This window comes from Podarcis gaigeae, assembly GCF_964106915.1.
Source record: "Podarcis gaigeae genome assembly, chromosome: 11".
NCBI classification, from domain to species: domain Eukaryota; kingdom Metazoa; phylum Chordata; class Lepidosauria; order Squamata; family Lacertidae; genus Podarcis; species Podarcis gaigeae.
The window spans coordinates 28254591-28267707 of NC_139687.1; the positions used below are offsets into that span (position 1 = coordinate 28254591).

General features: G+C 41.3%; 2 protein-coding genes across 3 annotated transcripts; one reads left to right on the forward strand and one right to left on the reverse strand.

Moving 5' to 3' along the window:
* Nucleotides 1-32: 32 nt before the first annotated feature.
* RFESD (Rieske Fe-S domain containing) lies at nucleotides 33-11243 on the reverse strand. 2 transcript variants are annotated; one of them, XM_083702497.1, is made up of 5 exons: nucleotides 11099-11243; nucleotides 8124-8362; nucleotides 6381-6561; nucleotides 6251-6285; nucleotides 33-648 (listed from the first exon to the last, which is right to left on the reverse strand). In XM_083702497.1, the coding sequence occupies exons 3-5, from the start codon at nucleotides 6556-6558 to the stop codon at nucleotides 379-381; spliced, it is 483 nt and encodes a 160-aa protein (XP_083558623.1). In that variant the 5' UTR covers nucleotides 6559-6561; nucleotides 8124-8362; nucleotides 11099-11243; the 3' UTR covers nucleotides 33-378. The 2 variants fall into 2 exon arrangements, with proteins under 2 accessions (XP_083558623.1, XP_083558622.1); XM_083702496.1 differs by having other exon boundaries at nucleotides 8124-8366; nucleotides 11099-11231.
* On the forward strand, nucleotides 1223-5744 carry SPATA9 (spermatogenesis associated 9). The gene is made up of 5 exons (XM_083702452.1): nucleotides 1223-1543; nucleotides 1853-1941; nucleotides 2952-3179; nucleotides 4438-4533; nucleotides 5464-5744. Exons 1-5 carry the CDS (start codon nucleotides 1483-1485, stop codon nucleotides 5701-5703), a joined length of 714 nt encoding a protein of 237 aa, XP_083558578.1. The 5' UTR covers nucleotides 1223-1482; the 3' UTR covers nucleotides 5704-5744.
* Nucleotides 11244-13117: the final 1874 nt, after the last annotated feature.

Here is a 13117-nt window from a genome sequence, read left to right on the forward strand (position 1 = left end):
TTGGATTAAGCGTGAGAAAAAGAATCAAAGACTCCCAACAATAACAAATCATATTAGCATACAAGCACAACATATCCAATTATATTGATAACATTGGTACATCATAATACTTTTAAAACATCATTTTATATTCTGGAAGCGAGACGCACTTCTGAAGGCTGGATCAATATAAATCTAACATTTTTATTACTGGCAAAATTAATCTATTATAAGCACACTATACTATATTCTTCTCAAAGGCACAAATGCTTCTCTGATCAACTCCTTTTTTAGAGAGACTGGAGCTCAGTTTCATATCATCACTCAGAAGCTGAATGCAAGGATAACATTCACATTCACTGTTATTTTAAAGCCATTTACTAGGAAGCACAGAAGATGCTATTTTTTCTTAGGAGGCAGTATAATCCTATTGTGTATGTTAGCATAATGATCAGAATCTAGATTGTCATCTGTATCTGAAAGAGTCACATAAACATTTCCGCTGTCCACGGTAACTCTATGAGTCCTCTGTTTTACTCCTTTCGACTGCCATTTGGGTTTTGGAGATGGCTCCCTGGGATTTATTGCTTGATACAATCCTTCACCTGTTGCCAGAGTTATTTTATACTTGTGCCAGGGACAAATAATGCAAGGCTGTCCATTGATGTCCTAAACACACAAGGGAAGGAGGGAAGAACAGATGGGAAGGGAAAAATAATAAAATTATTATTATTCTTACACTGAACATGCCCCACACAAAATCCTTCATACCACTATAATAGGAGTATTAGGTTCCTGTTTTTTTAAAAAAGCATATAAATGTAACAAGAGTGCAAACTCCTGGAAAGTCTCCCTTAAAGTTCATTGGAAAATAACTTTAGTACTGGTTCACTTCTGACGCCCCCCCTTCTGTGATTGCGTGGCGAGTTCCCGCCCCCCCCCCCAGTGGAAATAAAGTACGGGTTAAGTACTCAATTCGTTCTGGAGTTCCGTTCTTAACCTGAAACTGTACTTAACCTGAAGCACCACTTTAGCTAATGGGGCCTCCTGCTGCCACTGCGCCGCTGGAGCCCGATTTCTGTTCTTATTCTGAAGCAAAGTTCTTAACCTGAAGGACTATTTCTGGGTAAGCGGAGTGTGTAACCTGAAGCGTATGTAACCTGAAGCGTACGTAACCCGAGGTACCACTGTACTTGTTAATGTGGTTTCTGTGATGTAAAAAGAAAGCCATTGGTTTTTACATTATGTTATTTTGGAATGATCATATTTGAAAGTCCTGGTTGTTGAGACTACAGTGATTTGGGGGGGGGGGTATTTTCTTGTGTACACATGATGTCAGGAGTCAAGGAGGCACTGTGCTTAAGAGGCACATTGTGTTCTCATAAAGGTTTATTGCCTTGGAGGTGGAGATACACACATGTATGGCGTATTGTCATACATATATGGCATAAAACCAGATTAGGCTAAATTCAGGAGCTGTAGATAGACACCAGGGCATGCAGGATGTCTTTCAGGCCAATTGGCTGGATATGTGGACAGCTGGTCAACAAATTTGCTGGACAAGGTATGAGCTACTCTCTTTCTGAGTCTTGAATCCCCGAATGGAAATGAGTTCTCAAATCCTGGATTCTGGGAACACTGCCTTCTCTACACCTCTGTACTTGATTTTTTGTTTTTAAAAAATACCTGTTCCTACCAGATAGGCCAGGGGTAGGGAACCTCATTCTTGGGGGCCAAATATGGCCCTCAATGCCTCTCTGGCCTGTGGAATTTCATGTCTGAACAATATTTCATGTCTGAACAATGCTTACACGATAAGTATAATTTTGAAGACAGGCGCTTTATTCTTTTTGACTACTGTTTTTCAATTCAGCCCAGATAATACAGAGAGTCTTCTTGGAAATTATAGATGAGATTAGGGATGAATTCCCCAATTTACTGAGACTGACAAGCTCAAACCAGGTAATGTTTCTTAGCTAATACTAATACTCTTTCACTATTATTTGAAAGTTAAGTTTATTTATACAATAGTCTGTTAAAGACTGCATTTGCTACAAACTCAGCAAAGTTTCAGCTTAATGTTTTACTTATACACAAAGTTATACACAAAGTTAGAAAAATAATTAATATATTCAGGGGAGAAAAGTTTTGGTATAGCATACCTTCAGAAAGCTGCTACACACACACACACACACACACACACACACACACACACACACGTATGTATCATTTTTATCCAATGATGATAAAAACTATATTATTACTAAATCCCCAAAATAAGCATACCCATGTGTGCATCTATTGAGTTTTGACTAATTTATCCAAGTAAGCAAGGTTAAACTGATGTTTCTAAAGCAGTCTAAAGTTCTACGGCATACAATGTTCTTTAGTAAAGAGCCCAAGGGTAGTAATGCTAATTCCCCCCCTACTGGTGTTTCTGTGAATAATTGTCTAAAATACATGTCAACTTGATGCATTTGCTGGAATGTTGGACTAGGAGGGACCAGGGTTCAAATTCCCACTAAGCCATGAAGTCACTGGATGACAGCCCAGTCACTGTCTCTCAGCCTAACCTCCCCCACAGGGTTGTGGGGAGGGAGAGATCCATTTATGCCATCTTGAGCTCCTTGGATTACAAGTGAGATATTAATATAATATAATAAATGAATGAATGCCAGGGTCAGATGTTTGCAGATCTCATCATATATTCATTGTCCCCAATGGCAAACTATTACTACATCAGCAATAGGGCCCAGTGTGGGAATGTTGAGGATAGTAGGAGAGAATATATTGATTAAATATTATCCTTCCTCACTCATGCTAGTGAGCTAGTAGCAGAGCACATTCCCTTGTATATTGCAAGAAGCTAGTTGATGCATCAAACTGGCTGTCTCTGTTCTAGGCCTCCCCCCCCCCCCCGAGTACCGTAATTTGACTATTTTTTTCTCTCCTTGTATTGACTTATATTTCAGGACGGCAATCGCACTGTGCAGGAGTCTAGGTCTGTTGTGGCGAGAGTGTTCTCTTCCGCTCATGCGGTAATGATTAGGCATGGGCTAGCTCATATCTCCCGCTCTTCAAAATCAATTGCAAAATTTGTGCAGCCACACCTCATTCAAAAATTGGCAGGGCTGCATAGGCTATCACATCGTCTCTTGCAGAAACTGAATGCTCCCAAACAACCTCTTTATAAATTGAAGGTAGGCAATGGGTGTGACTGCTCCATCTCATATTTTCTTTTCTTTTTAAAAAAAAATATCTTTATTAGGAATTTCAACATAAACATCTCATATTTTCTAAGTGAGTTCTAAGTGAGTGTGTGAGGGATTTTCAGCACCACAACAGAGGATGAGAAGGTAAAATTTCCTCCTCCATGCCATCTTGAGATTTTCATAATTATAAGCCTTATCAGCTGATGCTATTTGCTCTAAAAATGTTAGGTGCAAAGACCTTTTTTTAAACATTCACATACACTTTGATCTTCCTTGTGCAGACAAGGATTCAGTATGAGATAAGATTCAGTATGGCAGCTTCCAATGTTCCAGTGATAGCATATTACAGCACAAACAAACAAAAAGGAATCTTGTGGCAGACTAATAGATATATTGTGGTACAGGCTTGTGGATTAGAGACTAGTGCTTTGTGCATATTTGCTAAAAACTAAGTCCCACTGAGTTCAAAAGTTTACTCCCATGTCAATATAGGATATGGGCTTGTAGCCTTATGTTCTATTGAAATCAATGGGAACTATTTCCATGAAATATGTTTAGGATTTACATAATGACCTGTCAATTTGTAAACCTGATCTTCCCCAATAATTTGTCTGGGGCAGCAGTGATAGTGTGTGAGCGCACAGAGAGTTAATAAACCACATCAGGAATCCTGCATGGAAATATTTAGGAACTGTCTAGCATGTGAACATTAGATTGTTATCCATGTTGAGCTTTATGTCCCATTGATTTAAATAAGGAAGATATAAGCAAGTTCTTAACTCTCCCGTTCAAACCAAAGGAACTTAAAAGTGCTAAACTTTGAAAGGATCATGTACACCAAACTGCAATATGGCAGAAGAATGAATCCCTTGACTATGAATCCCAGCTTGGTGTAGTGGTTAAGAGCGGTGGACTCGTAATCTGGTGAACTGGGTTCGCTTCCCCGCTCCTCCACATGCAGCTGCTGGGTGACCTTGGGCTAGTCATATTTCTCTGACGTCTCTCAGCCTCACTCACCTCACAGATACACACTTCTTCAGATACTGTATGCATGCACACGAAAGCTCATACCAAGAACTAACTTAGTTGGTCTTTAAGGTGCTACTGGAAGGAAATTTTTTTGTTTTCACCTCACAGAGTGTTTGTTGTGGGGGATGAAGGGGAAGGAGATTGTTAGCCGCTTTGAGACTCCTTAAGGGGAGTGAAAGGCAGGATATCAAGTCCAAACTCTTCTTCTTCTCTACAGGAAAAATCCATGTTCCTTTATGATGTCCTTTCCTATCCCACGAAGACCGCCCTCACTGGTGTAATGAGCATTTCTTATGCAGCACTAATTTATCTGGTAGGTTCGTAAATACTGTTCTTTCTGATCCTTCTTGTTTTGTGCTTCCCCTTCCCTTCAGCAAAGAATTGAAGCCATGCATTATTCTTCCATTACTGTGCACCCTTTTAGTGCACATTACCAATGCACAGCTGTAGCTGGCATGCTAGCTGTGACCTTTCCTCGACCAACATTGCCTACCTACAGTAGCATATATACGGGTAACCTGTAATTTAGGCTGTTGCTATTGCACTCTGCAAAGGGCAGCTATTCAAGACAGTCCAGAAACAGCCACTGGCACTAAAGCAGGATCAAGGGTCACTCATCCTTAAACCTCAAGAGGATGATCATCCAACTGTCAATATGCCAGCATTTATTAAAAGTGTTCATGAGAACAAGTGTTGACCACATGCAGCATTCCTTGATGGGATGGTTCAAGGGGTAGGACAGCACACACACACACATACACACACAGCATTTTAGACTGAAACCAGTCTGGAAATTTTCAAAGCGTGATCTGCTCACCTCGTCCCCATCATGATTCTATCCTTTCCCCCAGGCATTTGATATACAGAGGTACCTCGGAAGTCAAATGGAATCCGTTCCGGAAGCCCGTTTGACTTCCAAAATGTTCGGAAACCAAGGCGCGGTTTCCGATTGGCTGTAGGAAGCTTCTGCAGCCCAATCAGAAGCCGCGTCGGATGTTTGGGTTCTAAAGAACGTTCGCAAACTGGAACACTCACTCCCAGGTTTGCGTTCTTCGGATGCCAAAACATTCGACTCGCAAGGTGTTCACGAACCAAGGTATGACTGTATTGATACAAGTAATGCATCCTAACCCAGTACGGCTATACTGCAAAACTGTATCTCTTAAAGTTAGGCAGAAATGCAGAGGATTCCAAACCTTTCCATTTCCTTGTGCTAAAAAATGTACCTCTTATGTGTATACAGGCAGTCTCCATTAATAAAGCACTGGGAAGAATTAAAAGCGTAACTGAAACAAAAAAGAGCTCCAGGGAAAGCAGCAGCGATGGTCTCGATGCAGATGGATTTCCCAGAGTCAAGGAAATGGCAAACGACTCTGCAACTTCCTCCACACACCAAGTATCTTCAGAGTTGACTATTAAGGAATCACCAAGCAGAGGAAGCATCCAAACACTACTTTTGGCAATAGATAAAGAAAATGAATAATAATGCTCCCTTGTACGCAATAAAGGTAAAGGCACCCCTGACCCTCAGATGTCACTTTTGTTTCTTGGACGTGCCTTTTTAAATTCAGAACTATAACTCCCTAAATAAAAAGGCAGTATCACTCTTTTTTCAGTTGGCAGTGCTGAAGTGAGGATGGAGAGGCCTGTACAGTAGAACCTCGGGTTAAGAACTTAATTTGTTCTGGAAGTCTGTTGTTAACCTGAAACTGTTCTTAACCTGAAGCACCACTTTAGCTAATGGGGCCTCTCTCTGCCACTGCGCTGCCGAAGCAGGATTTCTGTTCTCATCCTGAAGCAAAGTTCTTAACCCGAGGTACTATTTCTGGGTTAGTGGAGTCTGTAACCTGAAGCGTCTGTAACATGAAGCGTATGTAACCCGAGGTACCACTGTACACATGTTCCATGGGGCCCTCTTTTAAAAGACTCACCCTGTATATGCACAGTAGTACTGCATTACTGTCGCATTAAGTTAATAGCATTCTTATTTATCAGAAGGTTCTGAATGAGGAAGTACTGTATTCGCATACCTCTATATCTCCTTCATGTAAGGGACCTCCTGTATCTGTTAAAAGAACAGAATACAAAATTAGAGCAGAGGCTCAAACTAGCTAACGTTTAAAGTTGTTCCAAAAACACTATCTTCGGAAAAATTCTTACGGTAACAGCGGCAATCCAGAGCATAAAACCTTCCATCGTGATAGAAGACAACAACTTCTCTGTCATGGATCACCACTGTTGTCCTCCGTAGTTTTTTAATATCATCTTCTCTGCCAACACAAACTGGACTTCTGTCTTCCTTCTTTTTAGACACTTCAATAGAGCTGTCCTCATTCATATTCTGAAAGGAAGAAAAAATGCACTATATTACTTAATATGACCGTCAGAAATAACCATGTTGAGGAAAGAAAATCACTACCATTATTGGCCCCCATTTATAGCTGAACAGTAGGCGGTGCCCCAAGGATTTTCACTGCAAACAAACAATATACAGTGGTACCTCAGTTTATGAACTTAATCCGTTTCGGAACTGTTCTTAAACCGAGGCACGCTTTCCCTAGTGAGGCCTCCAGCTGCCAGTGCCCTTCCACCGTTCAGCTTCTGTTCTTAGACCAAGGTAAAGTTTGCAAACTGGGACACTACTGTACTTCTGGTTTTGTGGAGTTCGTAAACCGAATAGTTCATAAAACGGGCTGTTCTTAAACCGAAGTACCACTGTATTTATTTTACGTGGATCAAATGGTATCCTCCTGTTTCAAGCATGATATGGAACGGGTGAATAAAAATAAAACAGGAGTAGTACATCCTGTTCGGCATTTGAAAACCTTTCTGAAATTTACTGTAGACTACGTATTTTAAAAAGAGGGATTCATCCATTCATGTGTGTGGCGATCCATTCTGTGAACTGGACGATTTTCACCCTATCTTTTATCCACGTATGGTGGTGTGAAATTTTTAAAGGTTATCTGATCTATGTGGCAAGCTGTTGAATGCAAATGGCTTATCCTGTAAGGACAGCGTCACAAGAATAAAGTCCTCATCTGATGGCCAGTACAAGTAGCCCTTGTTCATGGCACCAACATAGCAACAACTTTCCATAGCAACAACTTTCCACAGCAATAGCAGAATGTTAATCAAAAGCTAAAGTAAAGGGTGGAGGTTTTGTGTGCATTAAAATTTTTATTTTCTGAAATGCTGTCCATTTTCATTCTGTGACCATAGGGTATTATTTGTTCAAAGGTATGCAAAAACCTTGATTTTACAACTTGTCACAAGTTCTTCTGAGGATGCAGTGGCAGCCAAAAACTAAGTTATAAAGCATATAGGACAACCTGAACTGGAGGAAAAAATTCACATTCATTTTGCCATCAGTGACAGCTGTTAATTTTGTTGTATAATACACAGTTCCTGGGTTGTTTTTTAAAAAAACATATTGCACAAAAATGTGTTTTGAGAGCCAGAACAGATAAAGTGTTTAATGATTTTCTGAGTGCTTAAAGCTGCAATCTAAGAGACAGCGGAGTAAATTGCATAACTGTCAGATCTGCAGTCACTGTGTCTCGTCTTCGGTCTTAGCTTATAATACTTTACAGCCTACAAACCAAGACTAAATGAGCCCCAGTGAGTTCAATGAGAATTCACTGCATTAGGCATGCATAGAATTGTAGAATAAGATAAAAGGAAATACTTAGCAGCACAAGATGAAAGAATACATATAATTACAGGCAATATCTTAAGCTTTCACAATGGAAGATGTTGTACAAAATAGTACAAAATAATACATATGAAAGAGAGAAAACAAGATACTTTCTGAATCTACTTTAATTATATTTCACAATCAGAAACAGCTTTAAATGAAAAGTCAGTGGCACTGCATTTAAAAACTATTGTTAAGAATGGTACCTGTGTGGAAAGTGGCAGATTCACATTCCTAGGGAAATCTGAATGGTGATCCTCTAAGACAGTAGTGCGGCAAACGACACAGTAGTTGTATTGTCACAGAAATATAGAAGGAAGATTGTAATCATCAGCTTCCAACGGTTACATCCACCACATATTCCTTTATACAGAGGAGTTTTTTACTAGGAAAGATGTTTTCGTAGAGCCTTCACACAGTGACGTCACTTGGGAGAAGATGCATTCTGCCTGAGCAGATAGGAAAGTTAAGAACCAGGCTGCACTAAATTGATAAGGACGTTTTAGATAATCACTTGTTCACCTTAAAAGTAACCCCTAACCTAAAGCAACTAGATCTTTTAGAGTACTGTAATCAAATGAAACTTTATTACGGAGCATGACCAAAGTCTGCAATTTTATCATGACAAGTTGTTTGTTGTTTACTGTCGTAACAACATGTATCTTCTGTACCATGAAAAATAAAAACATGGTTTTTAAAATAAAGACGTAGTGCTAAACCTGCCTCCTCCAGGAACACTGGATCGCAATGATGAAAATATTACTTATGTCTCAGGCTTAACAACAACAACAATTTATTATTACGGTTGGAAACCGCCTTGTGAAACACAAATGGGACTGCCATCCCAAATAAGAATTATTTATTTGTACCCCGCCCACCTGACTGGGTTTCCCCAGCCACTTGGGCAGCTACTGTTGCCCATGATCAAGGGTGAATTTACACACACACACCCCAGTGCTTTATTTTTTCTGATAAAACATCCTGTTTCCTAAATTCATTAGTAACAATGAATAGGCAAAGGTAAAGGGATCCCTGACCATTAGGTCCAGTCATGACCGTCTCTGGGGTTGCAGCGCTCATCTCGCTTTATTGGCTAAGAGAGCTGGCGTACAGCTTCCGGGTCATGTGGCCAGCATGACTAAGCCGCTTCTGGCAAACCAGAGCAGCGCACGGAAACGCCGTTTACCTTCCCGCCGGAGCGGAACCTATTTATCTACTTGTACGCTGATGTGCTTTCAAACTGCTAGGTTGGCAGGAGCAGGGACCGAGCAACGGGAGCTCACCCCGTCGCAGGGATTCGAACCGCCAACCTTCTGATTGGCAAGTCCTAGGCTCTGTGGTTTAACCCACAGTGCCACCCGCGTCCCTAACAATGAATAGAGGACAACCATAAATCCAATACTAGACAAGTGTGCCAGTCTTGTACAAGTCAAAGTGGTGTATAAACAGTACAACTGAACTTTCTTTGAGAACTCACTCTCAGACAAACATGCATATATAGGATCAGGCTACAAAAGGCCTCCACTCATTGCAGTGAAACAATACTGCCACAAGCAACATCAGAACCCCACATCTTTTGCAGACATAATCCCAGTGAGTTGAATGGGCTTCGTGCTATTACAGAAGCTTTGAAATATTTAATCTATGCAGTTCCCAGCACACCGATACAATCCTTATTCAGCCACAAGCAAGTGGAATCTGATTGCTCATACAGGTGTTCAACTCGTAGCAGTGTCTGTGTAAATTGGCCATAAAAACTCTCAGTACGGAGAGAGTGTAAAAGGATTTCAGCTGCAATGGGAGAAGGCCAGCTGTGGACACTCGCCGATGTCTACAGCAAATTCGATTAACTTGTGTTTCCCAGCTTTCATTCTTCCTGTGAGTCACCCTTCCTACTGCCAAGCAGACTCTTAGCTGGGAACACTCTGAGATTTGTGATGAACAAGGAAAGAACTGCCTGGAAGTAAACATACTGGCACAGCATCCATAGAAGCATTGTGTTCAGAATACAGAAATGTGAAGGGGGAGGGGAGAGAACCACCTAGTAGCTGGTGAAGTTGCCAACTCCACTGTGATGCAATGACAATCCTTACTGTATGTTAATAACTAGATCTTACCCCTCTCTGGGGCAACCACCTGAAAGAAAATGGGTTCTTCTCACTTGCACATCATCTTTTATTTGTATGCACATTTTTTAAAGTTGTCCTCTGCCTAATATCTAACTTTAACTTAAAATAAGCCAGATGGCTTAGAAGTCAAAAGTCATGCAAGTGTGGTTTAGTACATACTTATTAAAATGTAAAAAAAAGAAAAACACCACATGTGGGATTTATATACAGTGGTACCTCGGGTTACATACGCTTCAGGTTACATATGCTTCAGGTTACAGTCTCCGCTAACCCAGAAATAGTGCTTCAGGTTAAGAACTTTGCTTCACGATGAGAACAGAAATTGTGCTCCGGCGGCGCGGCAGCAGCAGGAGGCCCCATTAACTAAAGTGGTGCTTCAGGTTAAGAACAGTTTCAGGTTAAGTACGGACCTCCGGAACGAATTAAGTACTTAACCCGAGGTACCACTGTAATGTGAAACACACAAGAATCCTTCCCAATTTATAAAGCTTTCGAGAAATCTGTGGAATAAGAAAGGAAGTGGGGAGGAGTATTAAGTTGCCACTGAAATCGTACAAAGCTTAAAACATACATTGTGATAATCACAGAATTGTAGAATATCACGACTGCAAGATGTAGCGCGTGTGTAAACGGGAGTGACACAAATATATTATTTGAAATACACACGCCAAGGAGTGATTTATTTCCATTTATACTTCCATTTACAGCTTCGGAGCCAGGCATTCTCCTCCCTCCGTACCCAATTTAACCGCAAAGCTCAGAAAAACGTCGGCAATTAAATACAATATAACACTGATAGCAACAACCGCTAGGCGGCGATCGACACAAAAAGTCTTAAAGCAGCGTAGCCTTGTCTAGTAGGCAACACGCATGTGCACGAGCTTTTTCTCCAAGCTCAGACTGCAATACCCAGCAGCCACCGCGCTCCATGAGACTACAACTCCCGAAGGTCCTTGCGCTGTCACCCCTCCCCCCGCCTCCCTTCTTCTCGCGCGTGTTACGTGGGCTTAAGAGGGAGGGGGAAGGGAAGTGGCTTCTTGACGTCTACAAACCTGCTTAATGTGGCCTAATGCGGCAGTAGCAACCGGAGGGCGAGACCCACGAGTGAGGCGCCACCGCAAATCGCTAACTGAGGAACCGCTTTTGCTTCTCCGCGGCGTCACGCCGTTAAAACTCGAAGGGAGAAACGCTATTGGACGGCGATGTGTCACGTGGTAGCGGCTGCTGCGCCTTTCCTAGATCTAGAACGCAGCCTTAAATTCACGCTGGAGGAGAGAGCAGTCCATTCCCACTGAGCGGAACGTACTTCTGGGTTAATATGCGAAGAGCTGCGCTTTTAGGAAAGCCAGAAAAGCGTTGGGGGAAAATAATAAACACCATATGGTAATACAATCATTAGGCCACCTGTACCTATAGACACACACACAGAGACACAGAGTGCAATGAGGTCCTTAGCAAACTTTAGAAGTACTCCAGAACTCTTCATCACACTCAATGCTGGATTTACGTATAAGCTAAACAAGCTATAGTTTAGGGCCCCACTCCCTTGGGGGCCCCCAAAAAAATGTAAAGGGGGAAAACTGGATGTACATTTCTGAAATCTAAGATAAAATAAAATAAAACCTACATAAATTACCATATAGCATATACACAACACAAAAAACAGCAACAATTTGTTGTTGAAAAAGGACAGCTGGACATATAAAGGGCCCCATTACCTTCAGCAGCCTCATCAAACCTAAATCCAGCTCTGATCACACTTGAGGAGCAGCACAAAGGATGGAGGGCATGGGCATAGCCAGGGACAATGAACAACTGCTCCCCCAAACAAACAATCAAGTAGAAATAATTAGAATGTTTGAAATTGAAATGCTCACAGAGGTCACTTGGATGATGCTGTGGTGCATTCTAGCAACGCAACTGGCAACCCGACTGAGGGACAGCGCTAGTCAGAGGATGATGACAGGTGAGTGTCCTGCCCCCCCCCCAAACATATATCCTGGCTATGCCCATAGGTGGAGGAGTGGGTAGAAGAGGGGTTGCATCCCCTCCTCTACAATCATGTGGTGGTTGGGGCCAGGGGCAAAAATGGGCAGAGCAACAGAGGCAACTCTTTAACTTTGTACAGTTGTGTACACTGTGGCCACATAAAAGCCAGATGTTTCTACACACCTGCACATATCTCTCCATCCAGGCAAGCAAGAGGCATTGTCACAATTTAATAACATGTTTCAGACATGCCCAAAGCACTAGACAAGGGTACAGAGCACAGCTGGTGGGGATGGATGTGACCTGAGGACATGGGTTGTTGCCTGGGGAGGGTCCATACGACCTGGCAGAGAGGTCTGAAGGACTACATTCAACATCTGGGCCACTGGTTCCACAGCACTATGGTAGCCATTATGCTAGAAGCCATTGAGTTCAGATGGAATCAGACTTTTGTCTTACAATCCAAACTCACTGATTACAAGTTGGCTTCACTGATTTCAGGCTCAATCTATATCAATGTTTTGAGGGTAAAAAATGAAATAGTAATATAAAAAAGTCACAAAAAAGAACAGAAAAAGTAGCAAATTTTAAAATAATACAAGAAGCATTTTTGTTGTTTAAACAAGGAGTATTTCTAAATCTTCATTCTTGGATTCTTTTCTTTATTTGAAAATGAAAACCTTGTATGCTTTTCTACCATTTCTGATTCATTTCTGATGGGGGCGTACTTATAAAGAAGTACCATCTGGTAGAAATCATATTAGAAATGCCTTGGTGTAGGAGAAAGATTTATCCTTTGCAATAAAAATACAAGTACAATCATGCAGTATTAATCTGTGGCCAACCTTTCTGCGGCAATTCTTTATAATGAAAAGATGCAGGGGAAAAAAATATTGTAAATCATAGCACAATAACAAATATGCCTTCCAACAGGATACAACTTTCCAAACTACCATGGCAAAGAATCGCTTTTGGTTGAACAGGATTTGTAAACAAGTTTAGCTGTGTATGTGTATATGGGTTGTTTTAATTAATAAAAAAAACCACATAACATAATGAGTCAATCAGCCTCTTTGTGTCCC